The sequence below is a fragment of the Acomys russatus genome, chromosome 16 (genome assembly GCF_903995435.1).
Source record: "Acomys russatus chromosome 16, mAcoRus1.1, whole genome shotgun sequence".
In the NCBI taxonomy this organism is placed as follows: Eukaryota; Metazoa; Chordata; class Mammalia; order Rodentia; family Muridae; genus Acomys; species Acomys russatus.
The window spans coordinates 40992450-41019636 of NC_067152.1; the positions used below are offsets into that span (position 1 = coordinate 40992450).

General features: G+C 51.6%; 2 protein-coding genes across 2 annotated transcripts; both read right to left on the reverse strand.

Annotated features, from left to right (window-relative positions):
• Nucleotides 1-435: 435 nt before the first annotated feature.
• On the reverse strand, nucleotides 436-9094 carry Fdxr (ferredoxin reductase). The gene is made up of 12 exons (XM_051159286.1): nucleotides 9022-9094; nucleotides 8327-8433; nucleotides 4319-4414; nucleotides 3996-4118; nucleotides 3754-3867; nucleotides 3368-3469; nucleotides 2583-2690; nucleotides 2318-2402; nucleotides 1998-2197; nucleotides 1747-1918; nucleotides 797-967; nucleotides 436-685 (listed from the first exon to the last, which is right to left on the reverse strand). Exons 1-12 carry the CDS (start codon nucleotides 9092-9094, stop codon nucleotides 555-557), a joined length of 1482 nt encoding a protein of 493 aa, XP_051015243.1. The 3' UTR covers nucleotides 436-554.
• Nucleotides 9095-17218: 8124 nt separating this feature from the next.
• Nucleotides 17219-25557, reverse strand: Fads6 (fatty acid desaturase 6). The gene is made up of 6 exons (XM_051157879.1): nucleotides 25363-25557; nucleotides 24794-24960; nucleotides 19776-19956; nucleotides 18840-19027; nucleotides 17740-17919; nucleotides 17219-17421 (listed from the first exon to the last, which is right to left on the reverse strand). Exons 1-6 carry the CDS (start codon nucleotides 25523-25525, stop codon nucleotides 17272-17274), a joined length of 1029 nt encoding a protein of 342 aa, XP_051013836.1. The 5' UTR covers nucleotides 25526-25557; the 3' UTR covers nucleotides 17219-17271.
• Nucleotides 25558-27187: the final 1630 nt, after the last annotated feature.

Genomic DNA, 27187 nt, shown 5'->3' on the forward strand with positions numbered 1-27187 from the left:
CTCTTCTTTTGTCACTGTTTCTCTGTCCTGGGGGCGCCAGGCAGTGAGGCCGGCAGGGCAAACAGATAAGGGACTCAACATAGGTGACTGAAGTGTAAACTGAAGATGGAGGGACCACAGCAGCTGAGCAGACAGGAAAGGGAGGGTGGGTGCATGCCAGGTCTGATTGCCAAGCCCCCCACCCCCGTCCTGTCCCCAGCCCCCCAACCCTCATCCGCAAGAGGCTCTTGAGCAAGGATCAGTTTCCTCGGTTCTATCTGGCAGCCATAAGCAAACTGGGGCCAGAAAGTGACCCCTCTCCACAAACGAGCAGCCCGTTAACCAAGGCTCTTAGGTACAGCTGTTTTATTTCCATTGAGTTCCGAAGTCCATCAGGAAGGAAGCAGGACCGGTATTTCCAGCTCAAACCCATACTGGGAGAGCTCAGAAGGCAGAGCTCAGAAGGCTCTGGAAGGGCCACAACTCAGCCTCCAGAGCAGTCAGCACAGCCCAGACAGCCCAGGCCCCTCCTCCTGCGTGGCTCTTCTCTTCCCAGTGGAGGCTGGAGCCCAGGGTCAGTGGCCCAGCAGCTGCAGCATCTCTCGTGGATCCACCAGCTTCTCCCTTGGTTTCCCAGTGCCCTGGCCTCGAGAGACCTCCTCAGCATCCAGCTTCTCCCAGTCTGAGAAGGAAACTGGTCGGACCCCTAAGGCATATAGGAAGCTGAGCTAAGGCCCCTCCTCTCACAGGGTAAACTTCCCAAAGACAAGCCGCCCTCAGCCCTCCCCACCCCCAGACCTCAGCCTTAGGCTCAGACCTCTTTTGCTGAGCAGAGCTTGAATGGCTGAATAGCCAGGTCTGGGGTCAGAGGGCAGCAGCCCCGCCTTCAGGTCCTGCAGCAGCACCTGGCTGGTGAGGAAGCTGTCAGTCATGGTCGTGGTGATGACACCTGTGGGTCCCCTCTTCACCCAGCCACTGCAGTAGAGGCCTGAGAGGAGCAACAGAAAGAGGGTAGCTGAACACTGACTGGCAAGTTTGTGTCCTAATCTACACACACACACACACACACACACACACACACACACACTCGTGCGTAAACATTCCTCCATGTCTCACAGTTGACCCCATAGGCTAGGCCCACTTTGGCTACTGTTTCACCATGATAGTTTTTGAGTGTGTGGCCTACATCTTTAATCCCAGCACTCGGGAGGCAGAGGCAGGTGGATCGCTGAGAGTTCGAGGCCAGCCTGGTCTACAAAGCGAGACCAAGAAAGCCATGGCTGCACAGTGAAACCTTGTCTCAAAAACCAAACCAAACAAACAAACAAACAAAAAGGTGTACGCCATTATGCCGGGCCCATGATAGACTTTACTTGTCTTATCATGGCACCCTCCTTTCCTCAGCTTCTGCGTAGATGAGCTGAGACTTGCTCACCACAGCTCAGCAGGCCCTTAGTAATATTTACTGAATGAAGGAACAAGGTGAGCACAAGGCTAGGCAGACTGAAGCTCCCCAAGGACAGAGGCTCTCTCCAGCCAGTGTCAGCACTGGCCCAGGGCAGGCCTCGGTAAACTTTTATTGAATGGCGTCCCAGCTTGCCTGAGAGCTTGCCTAGAGGGCAGGAGGAGGGAGGGCTATGTTCTAGAACTGGGCCTATCCCACGAGCTGTGTCTCAGACTACATTCCCGCAGAACGAGTGGTCTTGGGACACCAGCCTTCCCGCCTCCCATCATAAGTAGGTGCCCGGCCTTCTCCTGCCCTCTCACCTGGTACATTGACAACCCGGCCCTCTACGTTGGGAATGACTCCAAGCTTGGGGTCAAAGGGCACACTGGGGTCGATGGGACGGCTCTTATATCCAACGCTGCTCAGCACCAGCCCACAAGGGAGGTCCTCCACATCTCCCGTGGGCACTGCCCGAGTGGACTCACCAACACCCTATTGGGGAGAATGTGGGTAACACCAGGTTGGGATGCGGGAGACCTAAACAGGGGAAGTTTGGGTAACACGAACTCACTTCTAATCTGGTAAATGCCAGGCGGATGCCTGCTACCCGTCGCCCATCTGGTGTGGGAAGCACCTGCTGGGGGCTTCGGAAAAAGCGAAGGCCCCAGGCTCGGGAGGCCGTTGCCTGGCGGGCAGCCTCTTCCATCCCTGGCTTCTCTGTGGCTGTCCGAAGCAGTAGTTCTGTCAGCCGCCTCCTTGGACGGGGGACATCTGTCAGGAACATGGAACATTTCAGGGCTGTTCCTGCTGGTCACCCTCCCCCAAGCCTTACTTAACCCAGGACATCCCCTTCCTGTGAGCTGGGGGGGGGGGCTGGACTTGGCCCCTCACCCTTAATTTTGTCCTGGAGGCCCAAGAAATCCGAACGATCCAAAATGGGCCGGGTTCCTGGCAACTGAATCATCTCTCGGAGCTCCTTGAGGGTGGAAATGGGAGTAAGGGAGGAGGTCAGGTCTAGAACCGCTGTGTGGAAAAGACCACTCCCCTGTTCCACCCAGGAAAGCAGCTACACCCAAGGGCTCTGCGGCAACCCTGACACACACAAAATGGAAACTTCTACTTGGGACCCTGGCTCCGCCTCTTCTCGACCCAGTACCTTAATGGTGAAGGCCACTTGCAGGGGTCCACGTCGGCCCACTATCCACACAGTCTTCACCCGACTCTGCCTCAGCACCCCCAAAGCAGTCTCTGTGATGTCTGTTTTCTGGCACGAAAGGAGGAGACTCTTAGGGCCAGGCCGTGGAACATGAGACTGAGGCATGCGTATCTCTGTGAGTTAGAGGCCAGCCTGATCCACACTGAGTTCCAGGCTAGCCAAGGCTACGTAGTGAGACCTTGACTCAAAAAAAAAAGGGGAGGGAGGGCTTGACTTGGGGAAAGGGACGTGGCCAGGCCAGTCGGTCTAGTTCCCACTCTGATCCAGAGAAAGCCAGTGGCCCAAAAACTATCCCGCTGCTCCCCCTGGTGGCTACATAGAGCATTGACGCCAGCACTGCAAATGGCTCCTAGGTAACTGGATTCCCGCTAATTCTTCACCCAGTAAGCATTTACTGATAGAAGAAGCACCTACACAGGACAGCCTGGAAGACCGCTTGGCAGAAGGACTAGTTGAGCCAAGAATGAAAAGGGAGGATGTTAATTCTTAGCTAGCAGGTCAGTCCGGATGTTCCAAACAGGGAGACTGTGTGTGCAAATGCTGTGGCACCCTGGAGTGTGTGCAAATGCAGTGGCCCGCAGGAGTGTGAAGGTATCTGCCTGCGCTCATGCAGGAAACAGACACTGGGCTGTTTGGAGGGGTGAGACCTGAACCCCTCAGGCAGGGGCATTCTTTCCTCAATGTGCTCCCACCTCCACCCCTCCAGCCTCTGACTGGCCCCTCACCTCTAGGTGCTCAGGTGGGGTCAGAAGGATCCGGGCCACATCTAGAGCCACATTCCCCTGTCCCAGAATCACGGCGGTGTCACAGCTCAGGTCTGGCGCCAGCTGGAGGAGAAAGGTCTTGAAAGGGTGTCCCTATGCCCAGCTCCAGTCAGGCTCCAGACACCTTAGGCCATGTCTGCTGTGCCCTCAGGCTGCCCTAGGCAGTCCACTCTACCCCAGCAACCTCTCCCGCAGCCCTGCAGAAGCTCTCCCCGGCTGCCCTGCCTCAGTCATTGATGTCTCACATCTCCTCAGCTTGCTTCTCACTGCCTGGGGCCTCAAACTCTCAACACCTCAGGGATGTCCTGACTCTAGCCAGAAGCATCAAGGGTGCCCCCCAAACTCACCTCCTGATTCTCGGGGAGCCCATTGTACCAGCCCACAAAGGCTCGGGCTGAGACCACCCCAGGCAGCTCCTCACCAGGAATCTCCAAGGTCTGGTGGTCCTCTGCTCCATAACTCTAAGGAAAAGACGCAGCCCCCAGTCGGGGCCCAAGGCCTCAGCACCAGCCTCCTCATGCCTCCCAGCAGCCCTTTCCACCCACCACCTTGCAACCCCTCCTCTCACACCCCTCCACTCAGCACTCACCAGCACCACGGCATGGTAGGCTTCCTGAAGCTCCGGAACCGACACGTCCCTGCCCACTACCACATTGCCCCGGAAGGCACAACGGTCTGAGCGGGCTGTCTGTGTAAACGTGTTGATGACATTCTGCCAGGCAGCAGGAGGAGAAGAGACATCAGAAGACAGGGCAGCTCCTGGGAGCGTGCCAGCACCACTGTCACCCCATGACCCCCAGGATGGAGCTGGGGTCCCATCACACAGAGAGCCAAGGGTCACTCTATTACGTCAGGGAGCCTTGTCTTTACCATCTCCAGCACTATCCTGCTCACCGAGAGACAGACACCCACCTTTACTTCGGGATGGTCAGGTGCCACACCAAAGCGCACCAGGCCGAAGGGCACAAGCTGCTTCTCATAGATGTCCACGTGGGCCAGAGTATGGTGCTGTGGGGAGAAGCACAGGTGCTGGGCTCAAGGGGGAGGCTGGGCCCCCCACAGGGCCTCCCTTCCCCAGACAGAGCAAGGAAACCTAAATGGCTAAGGAAGCTGGCTCCAGCCACCCAGGAGCAGAAAGAAGGCCCCAGCTCTCCTTCCATCCAGGTTAAGGGCTCTGGAGGAACAGGCGCAGTCAGACAAGCTGAGGTCAGATCTCAAGAACTTCTGACAGAGAAAGTGAGGAACTGGAGGTATTAGGACTTCCTCCCCAGGTCAGATGTAGAGCTTCGCCTTCTAGAAATGCTGGCCATGGGATCTGAGAACCTGCCTTACCTCTCAGGCTCCAGGATGGTACCACTGGGACAGGGGTGGGGCCACAGCTGGGGCATGTGGAGACAGACAGTGGCAGTGGGCCTACTCCCAGCTTTAGAAAGAGTCTGGCTAGCTCAGCTGCCCAATGTATGACACTTGTCCTCCCAGAGCACTTTGCAGGGTGCAGGGAGGATTTGAGATTGCAATTGGCCAAATGAGCCCCATCTGGCTCTGCTGCCACCAACAGAGTGAGCCTGATAAAGTCCCAGGACAAGCCTGGGCCACAGTTGCCTTCTCTGTGGACTGAGAGGAATGGGGAAGCTAGGATGGTGAGAGAACAGGGAAGAGAGTTGTGACGGTAAAGCCTGTGCCCTGTTGACCTGTTCCACCATGGCAGGTGAGTTCCTACCACCTCCCCTGGCCTTTGTCCAAACCCTGCTTCCCTCTCTTCCACCGCCTGCTCTGAGTCCAGACCATCTGCCTGTTTTGTCCTTGGCCAGCCCACAAGTGGCCTCCCAAACGCTGTGGAAACTGAACCCACCAAGAGCTCAGGCCATGAAGCCAATGGTCACAGAGCCAGGCCCAGCTCCACCACTAACTGCTTTGTCCCAGGGACTGTCCCGTCCCCCAGGGTCACACTCAAGGCTGAGTGAGTCAGGCTCAGGAGTTCAGCCTGTGGCTCCCCCAGTGTGAGGACACCATGGCCTCACTCAGGATCCTTACAACTGCTGCTGGGCCACATCGTTTCTTGTTCAAAACCCCTCCCCCATCCTCTCTCCCGGCCACTGCTCAGCCCTGCTTGTCACCCCTAACACAACCTGGCATCACCGTCTCCATCTTCCTTCCCCAGAAGACTCTCGCCCAGCCCACCTCCACAGCAGGCCTGATCTCACACACAGACCCATCTTCCAAGAAGCCTTCTCTCTCTCCTCCTGCCAATGGTTGCTTCTCTGTCCCTTTTCCTAAAAAGGGCAGTCTCTGAAGCACTTCCGGTCTGGGGTTCTCTGTTCCTCCTGGACACACACTCAGGATGCCCTAGGAAGGTCTTACCTACTCCATCCTGTGACCTCAGATTCCTGTAAGTCTGATGTGGCCTCTCTATCTCCCCACCCACTCCCCTCACTCTCTCTCTTTTCCCATCCTGAGACCTCAGGATCTGAGAAGTCTCAGTCCACACATCTCAGCCCATCCTTTGTCCCCTCCCTTCTGCCCTCTCTTTCTGTGTCCCCCTCCATCTTGGCCCCTGGAGTTCAACTACAGCACTTGGCGTCCCCTTTCACCTTGTCCTATTAGTTCCATATCCTTCCCCCCAACTCTCTTGCCCTCTGGGCAAACAGCCTTGCTGAAGGCTACCCATCAGGAGAACATTCCAAAGGAAAACTGGGCTGAGGGTGCAACTAACTGGTAGAACCCCTATCTACCACTCACAAGATCCTGTGTTCAATCCCCAAAAGGATCCAAAAGACAGCTCCTTGTTTTTCCTTTCTTAAATATGTTTTTTTTAATTATGTGTGTGTGTGTGTGTGTGTGTGGAGCATATGCATGTAAGTACAGGTGCCTGAAGAGGCCAGAAGATGGGTTCAGAGCCCCTGGGGTTGCAGGTGGTTGTGAGCCACCTGCCATGGGTGCTGGGAACCAAACTCCGATCTTCTTCAGGAGGAGTCTACACTTTTCATCACTGAGCAATCCCTCGCCACCACGTGCTTCAGATGCTTCAGTGAATCCAGGTTCCCATAGCTGTGGAGACCAGAATCCCCCAGGGCCTTTCCTTAAAATTGCTGATTCTGAGGGTCCCATAGAGTCTGATTAAATCTGAGGTGGGCCTAGAAATGTTCATTTAAACAAGACTTCCCCAGCAGGGGAGATGGAGACTGCTCAAAGAAAGCCACTCAATTCTACAGTGGTTCTAGGCTCCCTGTGGTCTGGGCCCCAGTTGCCTCCTCAGCCCTAGCTCTCACCTCTTCGCCCTCAGATACTCGATAACCCCCTGAAGTAGGCTGGGGATGATGTCAAAGGGCTCTTCCTCATGTCTGAAGCACTCCTGCTAGTCTATCCTCACACCCTCCACAAAATGCAGTTTGGACACCTCTCCCTCTAGACTGGTCAGGGGTCAATCCTAGTTTAAGCTCTAAGACAACCTTGTAAGGCAGCCACCTCAAGCTAGAATGTCAGGTCTATAAATACAAGAAACCACACCCATGTACCTGCAGGTCAAGAATCTGGCCTACTGAGAAGACTCCAAGAACTCCCCTCCTTCTAGGTCTATTTTCTCACCCTCAGCTAACACAGCCAGTGCCTCTTACAAAGAAAGCCTCCCCGACACCACCCACCTACTCCCCCCTCCCTGCCACCCCAATCCTGAAGACGCTTGAGTCTCCATCCCAGAGGCCAGGCTGTCCTTCAGCAGTGGCCTCGCATTCCAGGCGGACTCCTCACATCCAGGCCAAAGCTCACACAGGGTCTTCAGTGCACATCACATGTACATTTTCTGGAGAACAGAGTCTGATCATGCTGACCTGTGTGCATCACTGTAAGTAGCTGTGGGGTCATGAATGAGTCACTTCTCAGCAGTGGTCTCCATGAGGCAGACCTTCCTAGTGTCAGCCCCACGTAAGCCAGGCCAGTGAGTCACTCTACCTTTCAAATATCTGTGCTGTCACTCTAACCACCCTTTCTCCTGTCTGGGAGATAACACAAGTTCCTCTAAAGTTCAGATGCTGCCTCATCTCAGCCAATCTTGGTATCCCTTATTCTTTTTAAATATTTTATTATGTTTAGCTATGTGTATGTGGGCATGTGTATGAATGAAGGTGCAAGCAAGGCCGGAAGAGGATGTCGGATCCCTTGGAGCTGAGTTGTGAACCACGGTGTGCTGGGTACCCAATTCCCACTCCTAACCATGGCGCCTTCTCTCCAGCCCCTCCCCCCTTCCTCTTTTGCCCTCATGTCTGAGATAGTCTTGTATATCTGGTAGCCTTGAGGCCTGTCTGGCAAGACTAATACTGAAAGCTTTGAGACCTTGGCCTTTAAAGGAGATACTGGGCTTGGGGAGGGCTGGGGCTATGGGGAAGGCAGCAAAGCTGAGGACATAATAGCCTTGAGATGTACAAGGTTGGAGATGAAGAAGTGTAAAAGGATGAGAGAAGGCTTAAGGCCATCCCATAAGAATGAAAAAGAAGAAGAAGAAAAAAAAGCCAGGTGGTGGTGGTGCACACCTTTAATCCCAGCACTCGGGAGGCAGAGGCAGGTGGATCCCTGTGAGTTCGAGGCCAGCCGAGTCTACAAAGTGAGTCCAGGATAGCCAAGGCTACACAGAGAAACCCCGTCTTGAAAAAACAAAAACAAAGAATGAAAAAAAGAATTCACTACTTAGAGAAGCAGACACAGCTGCCCACCTGTCATTAGCCACCAGCCAGGGGACAAACACATTTCTCTCACAGCTGAGAGCGTAGGTGGGAGCCTCAGACCTACGTGTGGAATCGGGTAGAAAGGACACAGCTTAGATGAACTGGAAGCCCCCCCTTCCTTATCAGGCAAACCAAAGGCCTGGAGCCTACCCAGACCTGTGGTGGATGGTGAGAAAGGAAGCTGGATGGAGTGACGGCTTACCTTCAGCAGGTGTTGGGCTGTGTAGAAGCCAGCCGGGCCACTGCCAACCACACAGATCTGAGGGGTCCTCTCCTGTGTGCAGAACTGATGATGGCAGAAGCCTGGGGCTAGGCAGAGGAGGGGACAGCAAGGTCAAGTCAACGCTCCCCTACCACCCCAAACCAACTCTGTCCACCTGCATCTTCCCTTCTCCTGTTCCTTAAAGCTTCACCGTTTCATCTGAACGCCAGAGGCTGTCTTTATCCAGGACCCCATACCTCACCGATAGCCATGCTATGCTGACAGGAATAGCCTGTGCTGGACCCCATTAGCCCCCCGGAAGCTGTCCTGCACAGCACTTCATTTTTCCTGTGGGGTTCCCTGTGTATCTTGCTTTTTTCTATTCCTTCTTTACCAACAGAACTCTATTGTCCATATCCTCACCTCAGATTTCCCTGTTTAACCTCCATTCACCCCGCATCCATCACACATGCGGACCTCATGGTCTATCCTCTTAGCCTTTACTGACCCGTGTCTGACCCAGGACGCCTTACATCTCATTGCACAGACTCCCATTTCTCCAGCAAGATCAGACACCTTCAGCTTCGCCTCTCTCCAGCCTTGCCTCAGCCCTGCCTGCTCTTGATCTCAAGACCCCTGCTCTTGACCACAGGCCTCCCGTCGCCCTGGTGCAGCCCCACGAGCCCTGCTCCTACTCGGAGTGCTCCTGGAGGGAGGGGGCCGGACCCGAGGCCACGCGGACCACCAGCGCCAGCAGCGCGGACCCATGGCTGAGAACAGCAACGAGCAGGCGGAACTGCGTGCAGTTACTCCTTAGTGCTGAGCTCTAGTCCTGCAGTCCGCCGGGGACACTCCTCTGGGCCCGCCCATCACTGATCCCCGCCCCAAACCTCGCCTCCAGCGTCCTAAGAAAGCTCAACTTTTGAGACTCTACCTTGATCTCCAAAATAACCACGCCCCTAAAGAGAGCCACGCCCCCAAAGCTTCCTAAGCCCCGCCTCAGAACGTCCCACCCTCAAAAAACTTTACAAATTTCTGTTCGGTCTTCCTCATCCCTCCAGGTGCCGGAAGTCTAGATTTGAGGAAACACGAATCGTTTATCCTGTTTCAGTTGCTTTTGGAATGAGGAGCCAATTAGAAAGGAGCTTGCTTTACTACTTCAAGTCGCCCGCTGATGACGAGAAGCTCCGTTGCCGGTGCCTTTTGATAGGGTGTCTTTCTGCTTGAGTGATTTTTGTGTCACCCAATCAGGAGCCCAGACCTCCTAAGTTTCTGTCACCACTGTTCCTGGACGCCTGTTTTTTTAAGTCCGGGTGCTGAACTGCTGTGGCCCCAAACAATGCTGTGCGTGTCAAAGCAGGAAAAGTATTAAACTCTGAAGAGCTTATTTCTGTCACTTTCTTCCCACTGTAGAGGAGAAAACACGCGAAGAGGTTCCTCTGTGGCACTGAGAACAGAGCCGGACCTTCAATCCCCGTTTTGCAATACGCGCATCAGGGTGAGACAGCGGTACCTTAGGGGCACCCAGATTTAAAGGGGCACCCAAAAGCTTAATAATCTAGGTAAATCATGCATATTATAATTGTATCTTTAAAAAGAAAATTGATGCAAAAATGTATAAGCAATATCTATTTTTAGATTTTTATTACATTTACCTATTATTTATGGGGGCCAGTGTACACGTGCCACAGTGTTCACGTGGTATGCAGCAGTCAGAGGACAGCTTGTAGGAGTTGGTTCTCTCCACTACGTGAGTTCCTGGGGTGGGGCAGACTCATGTAAGGCCTGGGGCAAGCAGCTTTACCCTCAAATAGTTGCCACACAAAAACAGGAGCTGAGGATGCCTGAGTGTTGGCTTAATGTACACAAGACCCTGGATTCAATCGCAACACCAATAATATAATTACAACAAGGACAGGATATAGTGTCATCTTTGGCCAGACAAACATTAGACTTGCCTAAGGGTCTTTCTCCTTCTTGGAAGACTAACCTATCCTGTCATCTCCACAGCGTCTGACTCTTATTTATTTTTGTTGAAGATTGAACCCAGGCACTTATGCAATTGCTCTACCTTTTAACTGCAGCCCTTGTCCCCCGGCTCAATTTTCTATTATGTAACTCAGCAACAAAGCCAGCCTGGGCTGCAGACTGATACCTGGTCTCACAAAACAACATGCCATTTCTTTTGTGAAAGGTTCAGTGGCAGTGGAAATGTCATCATACCAACTGAAACTGGCTGACTGGCCTGACTCTAGTCTGGATTTCTTGGCCAGATAAAAGGCTGGGTGTCACCTCGGTGAGCTTCGTGGTAAGTGACTCCATTTTGACTTTTAGGCTGATTTGTTGGAGCCTTGTGTAAGAGTTTAATAATCTAGAATGGGGGCTGGAGAGATGACTCAGTGGTTAAGAGCACTGCCTGCTCTTCCAAGGACCTGGGTTTGATTCCCAGCACCCACATGGCAACTCACAACTGTCTGTAACTCCAAGATCTGACACCCCCACACCAATGTATACAAATTAAAATTAAATAAATATTTTTTTAAAAAGAAAAAAATAATCTAGAACGGAAGCCTCCCCCTTTTTATATGTCATACTTTTTACACTATTTTAAGATTATTTTTTAGCCAGGCTGTGGTGGTGCACACCTTTAATCCCAGCACAAGAGACAGAGGCAGGTGGATCTCTGAGTTCAAGTTCAGCCTGATGTACAGAGTGGGGAGAGCTGGGCTACAAAGAGAAACCCTGTCTTGAAGAAACAAAAACAATTACAGTAGCAGCAGCAGCAGCAGCAAAGAGATTCTTTTTAATTGAAGTTTTACATACAGAAAAGTGCATACATTATAATCATAGCTTGGTTGATTGTGAAACCATAAGGTGTATTAATGTGACGGACACCCAGATTGAGAACCAGACAGTAAGTATCCCGGGAGTCCTCTGCTCTACTTTCGAGACATTGTTTCCCTGTATAGCCTTGGCTGTCCTGGGACTCTCTTCGTAGACCAGGCTGGCCTCGAACTCACAGAGATCCGTCTGCCTCTGCCTCCCAAGTGCTGGGATTAAAGGTGTGCGCCACCACACCTGGTTCCCCATTTTCTTATTTAGAGGTAAGTATTATTCTCTAGTTGTCATTGTGTTTTGAGCCTGCCCCTCAAGACTAGAAAGCAAGCCAAATGCTGCCCACAGACCTATTTGGTGACCCACAAAATTATGGGTACTTTGCCTGTCTATCTGCACACCAGAAGATAGCATCAGACGGGTGTGAGCTGCCACGTGGGAATTGAACTCAGGACCTTTGGAAGAACAGTGCGTGCTCTTAACTGAGTATATCTCTTCATCAATAACTAATTACAATATATAATGTTTTGTTTTGTATTTTGAGACAGGGTCTCTCTATGTGGCCTTGGCTATCCAGGAACTCATTCTGTTACCAGGCTGCCTTCTACCTCATAGAGATCCGCATGCCTCTGCCTCCCAGGTGAGTGCCTGGTGTGTGTGTGTGTGTGTGTGTGTGTGTGTGTGTGTGTGTGTGTGTGTGTGTGTGTGTGTTCATAAGTGCTAGCACCTTAGATGTCAGAAGGCTTCAGAACCACCTTAGCTGGAGTTACAGGCAATTGTGAGCCATCTGACATGGGTGCTGGGAATTGAACTCTGATTTGCCGCCAATGCAGCAAGTGCTCTTAACCACTGAACCATCATCTTAAATGGTAACCTAGTTAAAATTTTGTGGCATGAGAATTACTTGTTTATAAGTAAGTTTTATTGGGACACTAAAATGTTCATTTTTAAAATATATATATTTATATTAAATTTTGAGAATTTTATACAATGTACTGTGATCATATTCACTTCCTATTTCTCCCCAAGTCCCTCCTAGATTCACCCCACAACTGCAAGTTCATGTCCTCTTTTTTTTTTTTTTTTTTAATAGCCCGCTGAATCCAGTTTGTGTTGCCCATACACTCATGGCATGGCACACCTACCAGGGGCCACACCCTTAAAGAAAACTGACTCACCCTCCCCCAGAAGACATCAACTGTCACTAGACCCTCAGTTGTACACCCTTCTCCCCTCGGGATGGTTTAAATGACAATTGCTAGCATGGCCCTTTAGGAGGCGTGGCCTTGTTGAGGGAAGTGAGCCCCTGGAGGCCGACTCTGAGGTTTCAGGTGCTCAAGTCAGACCCAGCATCACTCTTCCTGCTGCCTGAGCATCCAGATAAAGAACTCTCAGCCCCTCTCCAGCACCACGTCTGCCTGCACTCCATGGTGCTTCCACCATGTTGATAATGGACTAAGTCTAAGCCAGCCCCAACAAAATGTTTTACCTTATAAGAGTTCCCGTGGTCACGGTGTCTCTTCACAGCAATAGAAACCCTAACAAGATGCCCTTGTATGCTATAATTTTCACTGGCTTGATCTTGTGTCAGCAACCCCAGGCTGCCGTGAATTCATCCACACAGCGGTCCTATCACGTCCAGAAGACACTGTTTTGCCCTGATCTTCCCCAACCTCTAGTGCTTAGTCTTTCTGCTCCCCGTTCCACATGGTCCCTGAGGCTTGAAGTATGTTCATGTGGCTATTTTAGGCACAGTTTAGTCGTTGTAACAGAGACCATGCTGTTCACAACACCCAAAATACTTAGCTGGACTGTTTCACAAAGTTTATTTGACACCCTGCTGTAGACTTTGAACTTTGTCAAAGCCACTTTATTTGAGGTTTTTTTTAATGCATATACCTCCCTCCCAAACCACCTACCCTAGATAGGAGAGAAAAGAGGTTCATGGGAACAGGAGAAGGAGACCTTTTAGACTCAGTTCCTTGGAGCAATTCCAGTGGTGTAGTCAGCAGGATTCCAGCAGAGCTGTTAAACAGCAAACCAGAAATTCAGCAAAGGTGACTACAACCACAGCCACCGGAACCCGGAGCAGCAGCCAGAACCTAGAAGTTCTCTCTAGGAGCATCTCGAAGGGGAGCGATGAACAGCCAAAGAGTAGGAAAGGATGCCAAGACAAGCAAAAAAACAAAAAAAACAAAAAAAACAAAAAAAACAATCCCAGCACTTGAGAGGCAGAGGCCAGCCTGGACTACAGAGGGAGTTCTAGGACAGCCAGAGCTGTTATACAGAGAAACCCTGTCTCAGAAAAAAAAAAGGGCCCCTCCTCTTGTTTTGGGGTTCATTACGTGTCTCCTCTCAGATTCTGTACTAGGCTGTTTATCAGGTGGCAAAGACCATGTCCCCATCCCGGCACTTGGGAGGCAGAGGCAGGTGGATCACTGTGAGTTCGAGGCCAGCCTGGTCTACAAAGCGAGTCCAGAACAGCCAAGGCTACACAGAGAAACACTGTCTCGAAAAACCAAAAAAGAAAAAATAATAATAATAATAATAATAATAATGATGATGATGATAAAGACCATGCTCCCACAAGAGGCAGTTCCTCTTCTAGTGGACAAACATCATCTTTTCTTTCACATCTGTTTCCAGTAGGAAAACACCACACACCCTCACATAAGTCTATTTCACATCCCACACTTGGGGTCAAAACAAAAGCATATTTACATGTACGACACCGTGCACTGGTACGTCGGTTTCATGAAGGTGGTGATGTGAAGGGCCAGTCTCATTCACTCATTCATTCCCAGAGCGTTGCGCAGTGCCCAGCATCCAATGGGTGCTCATAAGGATTTTATCTTTCTCGCTTTTTGTTTGTTTGTTATTTTAGACAAGGTCTTATGTAGCCCAAGCTAGCCCTGACTTGCTATGTAGCTGAGGATGACCTTGAACTCATCCCTCTACCTCCTGAGTACTGGGAATTACTGGCGTTATCCATACAATGATGACAACTGACTGCAGGGTCTGCTGCATGCTAGGCAAGCACTCTACCTTCTGAGCCTCAACCTCAGTCCCTAATGAATTTATCTTAGCTGGGGGGGGGGGGGGGGTTCATGCCTCTAGTGCCAGCACTCGGGAGGCAGAGACAGGTGGATCACTGAGTTCAAGGCCAGCAAGGTCAACCGAGCGAGTTCCAGGACAGCCAGAGCTACGGAAAGAAACCCTATCTGAGAAAAAAAAAAAATCTTAACGATAAATTCACCAATTATCCTGTAGCATAGAATGAGAGATAAATTCGGGCTCAAACACCCAAAATCTCTACAGGTCTTCCCACTGAGAAGCAACATCTCTGAGGGTCAACGGTGTGGATTCTGGAGTCGCTGATTGCAGATCCCTAGTCTGAATTGCACAGGGTTAATCTCAGTTTCTTCTTTTCTCCATTTATAGCATGAGGGAAAAAATTCTAACTTCTAAAGATTAAAATTAGATGACAGATAAAAAAAACCCAGCCAGCCTGGCCTAGTGGGATACCTGGGATACCTTTAATCCCAGCACTGCAGAGGTAGAAGAAGAGCAGTGGTTCTCACAGTAGGTCAGGACCCTTTGGGGGGAGGGGTCAAATGACCCTTTCCCAGGGGTCACGTATCAGATATACACAGATAAGATATTCGTGTTAGGGTTCATAACAGTAGCAAAATCACAGTTATGAAGTAACAACGAAAATAATTTTATTGTTGGGGACCACGGCATGAGGAACTGTATTAAAGGGTCTCAGCGGTAGGAAGGTTGAGGACCACTGAGGTAGAAGTAAATGGATCTCTGTGAGTTCAAGGCCAGCCACCCACCAAGTGAGTTCCAAACAAGCCAGGGCTATAGAGTGAGTCCCTGTCTCAGAAAAAAGAAATCTGTATTTGCGGTAAGCAAACATTGGCTATAATTGTGGTTGTCGGTGTCTTCGTTCCCTTTTGCTGCTCCACATTAGACCAGAGGACGCTGCAAAGCCCCAGAAGTTCTTTGTGCACCCCTAATCTTTCCTCTTCATTCTGTATCCCTGCCCATACCCTGAGACTAACAGATAGTCACATCTCAGAGAAAACTAACTTGCTCCTGGTGGGCCGTGGTATGTACAGTCAGGTCTGATACCAGGGCCTCTAGCTGCTGCCCTGGAATGAAGCCCATTCAGGCTCAGATCAATAACAGTGAGTCACTGGTCATACAGTTGGATAGTTTTAATCATTAGCTTACAGTATGCTACCAGGACCCTTTACTGACATTGCATTTTTCATGGGAAGAATTTGCAGTTTGATGAATCACACTCTCAGACCTTAGGGCCCCTTCTTAACTGCTAATGCATTTCAAATGAGCAGCAATAACAGATAGCAAGACAGCAGGTGGTGGCGACTGCCAAGCCCACCCCATTCCAAGAGGGTGGCTTGTGTCCAAAACTGCTGTGAGCAAGCCTCCCAGCAGGGAACAGAAGGCACACACTCAAAAAGGAATGAGCGAAGCGGAACTCTGGGCAGAGATAAGGAGGCAGAGAGCCACCTAGGGGCCAACAGCAGCTAGAAGCCACTGCCAGGTCAGACAGGCCCTGTCCAGGAGGAGCCCAAAGGACAGGCTGCCAACAGCCATAGCTGGGAGGAAGGGCTCTGGAAGATGTGGTTTCTGCTGGGGGAGGGCCAAGAGAAGATAGCAGGAAAAGGATTGCCAGTGCAGTGACAGCACTAAGCCACATCAGGCACCAGAAATGGGTTCTAAAAGGCTGGTCTTCCCAGGTGCCTGCCCACCCATGGGTTCCCTCTTGCTAGCATTTAGCATCCCATCATCGGGGCAGTACACTCTTCCGTGCAATGACTTAATTGAGAAAGCACACATAAGAATGACTCGTATGTTGTCAGTCAAGGACAGTTTTGTCTCTCTGGAGACAGTTGACTATATCAGGAGACACAGGCATGACTTGGGCTTCTGACTTGTGGTCAGCACTCTGCCCAGCTTGGCAAAAGTCAGCCAAATAAAATGTCAGTAGGGCTGAGGTGAGAAGCTAGGTTATGAATTATCTGCCCTAGCCAGGTGCAGGTCCCTCCTTCATTCTCCACCTTCCATGACCCTCTGCTCCATCCCCTGGCTCCATCCTCAGCCTCTCTCAGTTGCCTGTTTGGCTGGATCACAGTATGGTCTCCCAGCTCAGTGTCTTCCTAGGTTTGACATTAGTAGCTCCCTTAGATTCCCACCCAGCTTGCCATCCTCCCCCCTCCCCAGCCAAGCCTTGCCTTGATCTTCAACTCTCCTATTCAGCCCTCCCCCACCCCACCCCCTTTGCTCATCCCTCTCTGCCCTGCGGGCCTAGTTCCAGTTTTCCTCCTCCGGCCTCAGCCACCACCCAGGTTGGATCCTTCTAAGCAAGGGACAAAGCAGTCTGGACTAGAGCTAGCCAAGGTCTCATGCAAAGCTTTCTCCAATTTTGTGCCTGCGTTTGCTTCCCTCTGGAGCACTTTCCTGGAAATACACTCACTTTTATCTCACTGATCCTATGGGTCCTGGAGCTGATGAGCCCAGTATAGCACAGAGTCCTTCAGTGAAAGAACTAGGGGTGTCTGATGATGATGATGATGATGATGATGGTGGTGGTGGTGGTGATGATGGTGACAATGACAACGATGACTTCACCCTGTTGGCCGTAGGGAGGGGCCCTAGCCCCTCAGAAAGTACAAAAGGAAGCAGCAGTTTAGGAAGTGTATGGCTCCTAGGCACCAGAAGGCTGGCCCTTCTCTCTGTACCCCCCTCCACCTGGACGTAGGATCCCACTTCACTTGTCACAAGCTCCCTTATCCCTACCCTGGCTCAGATGCAGAAGGGGGGCTCCTGAGATAGAATCAGCTGAGGCATAAGCGGCTTGGGGTTCATAGCCTGAGCCACCTAGGAAGGGAAGTTTCTGTCCCTTCTTCCAGCACCCCACCCCCACTCAAACCCCAGAAAAGCAAACAGCGGGAGGCCCCCCAACCTGCTCTGCTTCCCAGTCTGCCTGAGACCACTATATTTCAGCTGTACCCATCCCCTCCCCCACAAGACCAGTAGTGCAGGAGGGCCAGGACTGGGCTAGGGAGGGCACCCAGCCTTCACTGAAGCCCCACCAGCTCGGTGATGGGCGGAGCATGCACCATTAACTCCTCATAGCGACTGAGGAACAGCTGGAATCGAGCCAGGTAGGAGCCCTCATTATAGGGTAACTTCTTGTCATGAAGAAATTTTGATACCAAGGGCTTCACCTGAAAGACAGAGAGAGACACACAGGAGAGCCCTCTGAGTCGCTGGCCCGCCTGCCCCAGGAGCTCTCCTCTGTCCAGCCCTAGCCATTACCTGTGTGGGAAAGTGAGGCTCAGTGAACTTGCCCAGTCACACTGCTACTAGGAAACCCATGTGACTCTGACCTAAAACCTGTTGTCACTTATACTCCAGGCTGCCCTTCCTAGGTGACCTTTGAAGAGGCCAATGAGGGGACTCAGGGTTCACATGTACCCGGAGGCTCCCACTGTCCACCCTCACACGGGCCCATCCCCCCACCCCTCTGCCCAGCCTTTGGCTACCTTCAGACACATGTGGTCAGAGAGCCGGGGGAAGAGGTGGTGCTCCACATGGCAGCTGATGAGCGAGTGGCCGAATGCCCAGTCCAGCACTGGCTGCCGTGGCAGATTCAGCACTCCCAGGGTCATCATGTGAATCCGCCTGGGCTTCTTGTCCGGGGAGAACATGGGCAATCCGATGTGCTGTGATAGACATACGGATCACACCCTGCAGGGGCTTAGGCAGCCCTGAGGCTGCCTTCACCAAGCATATGGGGGCCTGTGGAACCCTATGGGTGTGCAAAACAGGAGTCTAGCCCAGTTCCAGTGCTGACTCAGACTACAGTGAGCTGAGTCCCACATCCGGGCTTCCCTCCATTTGGACAATGAAAAGCTTTCTCTATGCATTTTTTGAGGGCCCATGACTTTTATGTCCATGACTTTCCCTGCTTGTTCTTGTGACCCCATATGCCTCACACTGGTGGCATTTTTTTTTTTTTTTAACTTGTGTGTCAAAACTCAAGTAGAGAAAAGTGAGGGCCTGGCCAATGCCGTGAGGCAGGCCAAGAGCAGGGGCAGGAGATGGAGGGTCTTTGAGAACAACCCGGAGTTCAGCCTTCAGATCTGGCCCCATTTCTATAGGGAGACCTCCCTGTTTCCCGATGGGTAAAGACCCCTGTTAGATCTCTCTCAGCAACTCCCAGCGCTCAACACATCTACAGCTAATGTCTTCATCCCCGCATTGTGTCCCATCTACTTGTCTTCATTTGGCTGGAGTACTTGCTCACCTCCAAGTACCCTACCCCAGCATGGAGCCTAGCCAAGAAGGTACTTGTATGGACTAGTTGAACGAAACAGCAGAAAGGGGTGCCCAAACTTGACCCTGAATGAATGAGTAGGGTTTAAACTGGAGAAGAAAACAGGGAGAGTCTCTCCAGGACAAACCAAAGGCCTCAATGAAACCCAGACTTCCTGTGATGGCCCACCGGGACAGGGGAGGAGCAGAAATTGGGGGAAGCCTCCTTTGGTGACCTCTCTCTCTCCCGAAGCCTTGAGTCTAGCCTCCTGTCGGATCCCTATAAATGCTCCTCTTCACTGCCTGGATCCAGGAGAAGGGGGCTTACCTGGAAGATGTTGACGTAGAGAAAGGGGTGGGCGAGCAGAGATCTGGAGAGCAGCATGCAGGCCAGCGCTGAACTGGGGCTCTTGATGCCTGACACGTTCAGGAACATCCAGTACTGAGAATAAAGGCCCAGGGACATGAAGGCCAATGTCCGCAGGGCTCTCCTCAGCTCTTCCTTCCTCAAATGCGCTGTCAGAGGGGCAAGAAGTATGCTAAGGTGGACCCATCGTGAGCAGGCTCCCTGGTAACCGGGAGTGTTAAGGTAGAGGGATGCTCTGGGTGTCTTCAGTGAACCCAGGCAATACAAAAAGGAGGTCTGCCTTCTGAATGGATGAGGAAGTGTAAGTCTGAAGCAGCCTGGCCAAGGCCAAGGTCTGCTCCATAGCCCTGTTCTCCTACTGCTGAGCACTGTCCAGTGAGAGCAATGATTGTAGCATGCAATGTGGTTTGTGTGGGGCATCTACAAAGTGGCCCCCCTCACATGGTGTGTGTGTGTGTGTGTGTGTGTGTGTGTGTGTGTAAGAGCTGCTGCCCATGGAAGCCTGGGATATTGTTTGATTCCCCTGAAGCTGAAAGTTTCCGAGGATTGCGAGCTGCCCATCATGGATGCGAGGAATTGAAGTGTGGGCCTCTGGGATAGCAGGAAGCCCTCTTAACCTCTAAGGCATCTCTCCAGGCCCCTACAAAAACTCTCTTACACCGTGGTCTCCTTATGATTTCACACTATCCTTGAACAAGTGAAGAGCCTGAGGCAGGCAGGCAAAGTACCGGCCCACAGTCACCAGCCAGTAAGTGAAGACCAGCCCTGGACCAGGTCTGGGGTCCTTTCCACACCATTTGGCTGCTGTTGGCCATCTTGACTCCCAGCTATCTTTACAAAGCAGGGTCCACAGGAAGGAAGGAAAGAGGGCTGGGACAGGTCTAATCCAGTACTCACCAAGAGCTACCAGTGGAGTTAAGACGGGGATGGAAAGTGGCCCAAGGAACATGTAAATGTAGCGGTTGAAGAAAGGCGCCTTCCACGTGCTCGAGTCTCCCAGCCCCACCACGTTGGTGTAGCCATGGTGCATATTGACGTGGTTGAGCTTAGCAAACTCTGCGGGAAAGGCAGTGCATACCTAGAGAGAAAGCCAAGAGGGCACTGAGTCCCTTGGACACATCTGAACAAAGCAGAACCCAAGGAGCCTCAAGAACACGTCCCCTCTCCCCGAACCCTATCACTCCTGGGTCCACCCCCCTCTGCATCCACAGCCAACCAACCTTGTCCATCATCTCTCAAGCATGTGCGACCCCAGATTGGCAACACACCGCCATCTACTCGGTGTGGCTCTGCAGAGCATTTAGGGTCAAGGAGGTTGGGTCCCTGGATTGCCACTCTCCCACTAGCCACCAGCCAGGCAACTCCTCAAACCCGAGACACTGTCAGTGCAGGTAAAGCTGAAATCCACCACAATTTTGTGTGTGTGCCTGGGAAAAAGGCTGTACCTTCGTGACACTACTGGGCAGCCTGAGCTCAGGGCAGCAGGGAAAGGTTTCCAGGATCTGAGGGTGATTTGAAGGTGCATGGGGGTCATTTCCTAAAGAGCCCACCATGCAGGCTCGAGGGACGTTGGGTACTAGTATGCACTGAGCCAATATCTTTCCTGAGTGACTCTTTTTGACAAGAGTCCACAATGGGATTCTCCAACGCCAATCACAGAAACCCCGCCGGCTCACTGGCTCGACTCACTCAGAATGTAAAAGAGGTGCTAGGTTGTTTCTTATGCAAATGTATGTAAATGAGCATGCAGATGTGAGGCTTCAAGTGTTTTATCCAGGCCAGAAGATTTTGCGGATGCTGGTGAAGATGCTTTCAGCCGCTGTGAGGTGGGTAGACTGCAGGGGTGTGCCCTGAGGACCAGGTCTCAGAGTCAGGCCTGCCTTGCCCACTGGTATGTTTTATACCCCAGGGTTGTCCCATATAATGGAAGAAGCTAATTCCTTTTACTTGCTTTATTAATTAGTGTGTGTTTGTGTTATGTGTGTGGGCACACAAATGCCGTGATGCATGCGTGGAGGTCAGAGGAAAACTTTGTGGACTCAGTTCTTTATGCAGGTTCCAGGGACCAAACTCAGGTCACTAGGACTATGTGTGAATGCTTTTACTTTCTGAGCCATCTTTGTGGTGCCAGTTCCCTCTCTTCCTGCAGGCCAATAGTAACTGTTCGTGGAGAGTGTGGTGGTTTGATAGGAGTGGCCATGCTTAGCCATGGGGAGTAGCACTGTTAGGAGGTGTGGCCTTTTTGGAGTAGGTAAGCTCTTGTTGGAGGAAGTGCGTCACTGTGTAGGTGGGCTTCGAAGTTTATATATGCTCAAGCTACACCCAGTGTAGACACGGTCTCCTCCTTGCTGCCTGCGGATCAAGATGTAGAACTCTCGGCTCCTTCTCCAGCACCATGTCTGCCTGCCCGCCGCCATGCTTCCCGCCTTGACGATAATGGACTAAACCTCTGAAACCGTAAGCCAGCCCTAATGAAATGTTTTCCCTTGTAAGAGCCTGGAGCCTGACCGGAACTGTGTATCTAGAGATAGGTACCCACAGATTCCTGGAGGCCTCTCAACAAAGTCCCAGGCACAAGCCCAGGCCCTCATTTGTGTGTATGTGTGTGTCCGTGTGTGAGTAGGCACATATGCCCAAGGGCCCATCTGAGGCCAGAATGGGCCACCAGATCCCCTGAAGTCATAAGACAGTTGTAAGCTGCCCAACATGGGTGCCAGGAACCGAACAAGGCGAGAGCACCAAGAGTCTTAACCCCATCCAGCCTCCTCAGTCCCATTTAGATTTTCTCTCAGAGAGAGAGAGAGACAGACAGACAGACAGACAGAGACAGACAGACAGAGAGAGAGAGAGAGGGAGAGAGGGGGGGGGACGGTGGTTGGGGAGAAAAGAGGAAGGTTGAATTGTAGTATGTTTTATATGTCCTTTACTTATTTGCCTAAAAACAATGGAAATAAGCACATGCTGCTGCGTTACTTGTAAAAATAGATTCTTGGGGCTGGAGAGATGGCTCAGAGGTTAAGAGCACTGTCTGCTCTTCCAGAGGTCCTGATTTCAATTCCCAGCAACCACATGGTGGCTCACAACCACCTATAGTGAGATCTAGTGCCCTCTTCTGGTGTGCAGGTGTACCTGCAGGATACTGTATACATAATAAATAAAATCTAAAAAAAAAAGAATCTTTTCCACCCGCAGCTGCCTTTTTTGTTGTCATTGTTTAAGGTAGGGTCTGAACATGTAGCCCAGGCTGGCCTGGAACTCTGTCTGTCTTTCTGGCTTGGCCTTGTAAGTGCTGGGATTACAGATAAACGCCACCGCACCCAGATGTAAAGGATCATTTACAAGTCTTACCCAAGGGATTCTCTCCTCATCCAGATCCAGAAAAAGTTCCAGAAGCCTCGAGGTTGGTGTGGCTTCTTAAGACCACTCACCAACCTCTGCAGTGGGCGCCTTCAGCAAGACCCCAAAAGCTCTCTATCTCTACAGCACTCATAATCTGAACATCCTCCCTCCCCCCCCAATGTTTTGAGGGTGGTATGGGGGGGTTGGGGCTTCCTCTTGAGATCTGATATCCTCTCTGGTATACAAGCAGGCATAACATTGTATAATAAATAAATAAATCTTTAAAAATGTAGATTCTCATATCTTTTTATTTAAAAAAAAAAGACTTGAAAGTTTGTATATAGCACTGTATTTTGTACTGAATATCTGCACTGGTCCTCTAAATAGAAATGTAAAAGGAGAGAGAGAGACAGAGAGAGAGAGAGAGAGAGAGAGAGAGAGAGAGAGAGAGAGAGAGAGAGAGAGACTATAGTTAAGGGTTAAGGGCTAGGGTACAGCTCAAAGATGGAGCAGGCGCTTGTCATGCACAAAGGCCTGCGTTCAATCCCTGACACCAAGAAAAAAAAATTATCTATCATGGCCACTTTTATTCAAACAAGAGTCCTGGATGGGATCAAGTGGGAAGACATGAGGGAAGGGCCAGAGGGCACAGCCTTCATGGGGCTGCACTGAACTCAGCCAATGGGGAGCAGATGAAGATCATGACTAGGCTTGGCACAGTCTGTGGTTGATACCACAGGGGCCTGTGGATGGTGACAGGCATTCCCTTGTGTGACATCCCTCTAGAAAGGGCACAGCAGGCTGTGTGGCATTCCTAGTGGACCAGCTGTGACTCCACCCCCACACACAGACACACAGACACACAGACACACACACACAAAGCTGAGTCTACAAGGAGGATTTAAAGAAGAAACATAATAAATAGCTTTGTGACTGGCATGGCTGGCTCCCGCCCACACATGGGAGCATCCTTGCCTGTGACACTAGAAGCCTTTCAGAGGTTAATCCTTCTCAAACTCAGGACATAAACCATGTGGCTTACTCATTCTACCTTGGGCCCGGCCTTCTGGTAGCCATCCTAGCATGGCATCCTTCCCTGGCATATCCAAGGCTATGCCTAGCAGCCCGGGTGATGTAACCAGGATAGAGACTGCTTTCTAGGTAAGGCAGGGTGGGAACTTTCTTCAGGTAGGCCAGAAAGGGGTCTTCAGAGAAAACTCGTGTGGTGTGTGTGGCTAAGGTAACGTGAATACAGCCTAGAGTGGTAGACCTATTCTAGCCGGTCTATTCCAGTTCTCCGAGCCACTGCATCAGAGAGAGCCTGGTCTCACACCAGCTCAGAGCCAGCAGGTCCCAAGATGATACTATCAAATGCTGGATTACCAAAGAAAACCAGAGGGACTCAACTGATGCCTGCAGCCGCAGACTCTGTGGGACCCACTAAGGAACCCAGAGCCTAAGACCAGACGTCCTATGCGATGGTGTCTCCAAGTGTGTAGGTGACAAGAGGAGGATGAAAGAGAGGAGGGACCAGGATTATAAGTGAGATCCAGGGATTCAGGAAGGGTCCTGTGCACCCTCTGAGGTTCCCAGGCTACGAGAGTCTGTCCTTTGCACCAGGTAACCCAATACCAACACCTGCGAATGCCCCCCTCCCCTTCCAGGCTCTGCAGCCTCTCAGGTAGCAAGCACCAAACAACAACAGAACAAACATCCTTAGAAGCAGCCCACGCTGCCCATGCAGCTGCTGCTGTGTCCCCACCAGGTAGAAAGCACTAAGCAAGGCCATGGTTCATGGAAAGCCTCTGGAAAGTCTGCACTGGCTCATCCTCCAATGCCCTCGCAGGGTTAATGAGGAGGCAGTGTTTCACACTTGCAGATTCCGTGAAGAAACTAACCCCAGATATAGAATTAACCACCTTGCTTAAGGTCAGGGCAACTACTGGGCCTGGGACTCCAATCAAAGCTTTGTAAAGGCTTCGTAAAGGCTACAGAGATGTCGCCCCATACAAGCCAGCTAGGTGGAGCTGATCTGCAGTCCACCATATGTGGGAACCAGTCCTAGAGAGAAGCCAGAGTTATTCCCTAAGGTTGGAAAATAGAGACCCCCCCCCCCCCGACTACGTTACCTGCAGAGTGTGACTGACAAAACTACCTCTGCCCTGATCACAGCTCCGATTGCTTCTATGAGCCAACACAACCTCGGAGCAAGAATGGACAGTCGCAGGCATCCTGGAAGGAAGAAGAAAGTCTGTCCACCTTTGGCCTAGTGCTACAGAGAGGTAAGAAGATAAAGGGACAGGAATTATGTTGTGAGAAAGGTTTCTGTTGCCCAACCAATGAAAGTTATCACAAGATAAGCCAAGTCCATTGCCATGGGGGGGGGGGGTGCCCACTCCCTAACGCCAAGTCCCTCTCGAAGGCTTGGAGGACTACACCGACACATACACACAAACTGTACTGCACACTGCATGCTGCACGCTGCACACTGCACACTTGGATCGACCTGCCCACTGCAGCAGCTGCCTGCTCTTGTGGATGGACACACAGAGATACCCCACCTCTGCCAGGCTCACCTCCATAAAGAAAATCATCAAGATCTTGCTCCATCGTTTGGATTCTGTGAGAGCACTGTGAGAGGCCAGGTGGCTGCCCTTGACTGTGAGTGTGTAATGGCACACACCCAAGATTGTGATGCCAGCAGCAAAGGCCAGGATATTATGGAAGCGTAGGCACAGAAACCCTGCAAAGAGGACAGTCTCTGTAGGATTTGGGGCACAAAATCCAAGGATATTCTGCTGTCTCATTCTGCCAGGTCAGCGTCCCGAGCCCCAGCCCTAGCAGAGATGCAGACTGAAAGTCACATTGTGCCCTGTAGAACACGGTCTTCCCTTCCCCGCACGTCACCATCCCTTTCCCCATCCCTCCAGGACTCCTTGGGCAACTTTTCCCTCCACCACTTTCACGCAGCGGACTCTCTCCCACCTCCAGCGGGACATAGGGTGGGCACTCCCAGCTCGACTTTGGATGTGGAGGTGGAATCCAGAATCCTGGAATCCCGAGGTTCCCCCTCCAGCTTGCACCAACTTCAACCGCGCGCCCGGCCCCCCCCCCGCCCCCCCCGCAGCCGGTGCTCCTCTCTCACCCGCTGGCAAGGCAAGAAGGCTGAGAGCAAGGACAGCGCAGTCCACACCATGGCGCTCCCACCACGAGCTCGTCCGCACCACATCCTGCACCTGCCGCTCCAGCTCGCTCAGCAGCACCTCAGCAGAGCTGTCCCCCAGGGGCGCGCTGTGAGCGGGCTCCATGGGTTCCCTAAACACAGGGGGCTGGTGACAAGCGAGGACTGGAGGAGTAGGTGTGTGCGCCGCTGACCAGTAGAGTACACTCGCAGGGTGGGGAGCGGAGCCACGCGCCAGCCTGGGCCACCTCCTGCCCCGAGGTGGCGAGGTCACCGCGAGAGGTACGAATCACTCGCAGCTGGAGCCTTAACCCCGTGACCTAGGCGGAGCCTAGATGCAGCCTCCCTGCCAGCCCGCTGCGCCAAAGCAACTTGAGAAGGGAGGAGCCAGGTCAATGCACTGGGTGGAGAGGTGGGGTGTCCCTGAGACAAGAACCAATCTGGGGGAGAGGGAACAGGCTAGGGGAAAGAAGAAGACCCACGAAGGCCTTAGCTGTCCCCCCACTTCCTCTCCATCTCCTCTTAGTCTCCACCTTGGCCTTGTTCTGCGTCCTTAGCCCCCCAACCCCGAGTATTTCTCTTTAAAATTTTTATTTCATTGAATTATTAATTTGCACGTATAAATGTGTACAGTGTCCATGTGGAGTTCAGAAGACAACTTGTGGGAGTCTCATCTTGCTGCATTGTGTGGGTCCTGGCACCCCAACTCAGGTCATTAGGCTTGGCAGCAAGCCCCTCTGCTACCTGAGCCATCTGTGACTACCTCAGGACCTTCCTCACAAACGTGCATTTTCATATTTGGTTACCTAGAACATAGCTATTTCTGGATTGCTGAAGCAGAAAACCCAGGGACTCACTTTGCAGATAGGGAGCGCATGAAGTGGGGGGGGGGGTCCACTCTGAGTGTGGGTTTAGCAGAAGTGACTTTTGCAGCCAGGTAACGATTCAGGAGATGGGATAGCTGGCTATGGAGAAAATGTGTTGAGAAGTCACCACTAGGGGAGGTGGGTGGACAAAGTGTCCACTGGATGGGGCAGCCAAGCCTGAGACTTGAGAACTTTTCTCTCCCTCACATTGTGTTGATCCCGCTGCCACCCGTGTGACTGAGGTGGTGTTGTAACCTGCTTATGTTCCAAATCCCCTCCATTGAGACCTACTTAGTTCCTAGCACAACTGTGGCTCCTCAGAAACACCAGCTATCGCTCTTAGCTTATCAGAAGCCATTTTACTCATGAGTCTCCACTTTTATTATATGGTGAAATTCAGTTCAAGTTCTCAGAACAGATGCCTGGAACCAGGAAGGTTCAATGCTTGCTGCTTAGAAAAAAACAATAGATGATAAATGCATGTTCTGCTTGGGTTAAAGATAAATGTATGTTCTATTAGAGTTAAGACCACAACATCCTGCTATGGTCCTTACTCCCAGAGAGCTGGAAAGCCCCCAAGAGCTCTCCTACCCTAGCCACCTGGATACGTTGTGCTCAGAACAAAATCGATTCTTCTTGTGTTCAGCTAATGAAAATGATGTAACGCTGCCCTCCTCCCCCTTGCTTCCACCTGGTTATTTGGTTGTTACCTCGTTACTGTTTTTTATTATAAAAAGCCTACCTCGTTACTGGTACTGAACCCAGGTCCTAAGAGAGGAAAGTGATGCTCTTAGCCACTGAGCTATTTCTCCAGCTACACAACACACACACACACACACACACACACACACACACACACTTTAAAAAACTTAATCCTGCTCATTCAATTAATGAAAGATCAGAGAAATTAACCGGTCTGTGCC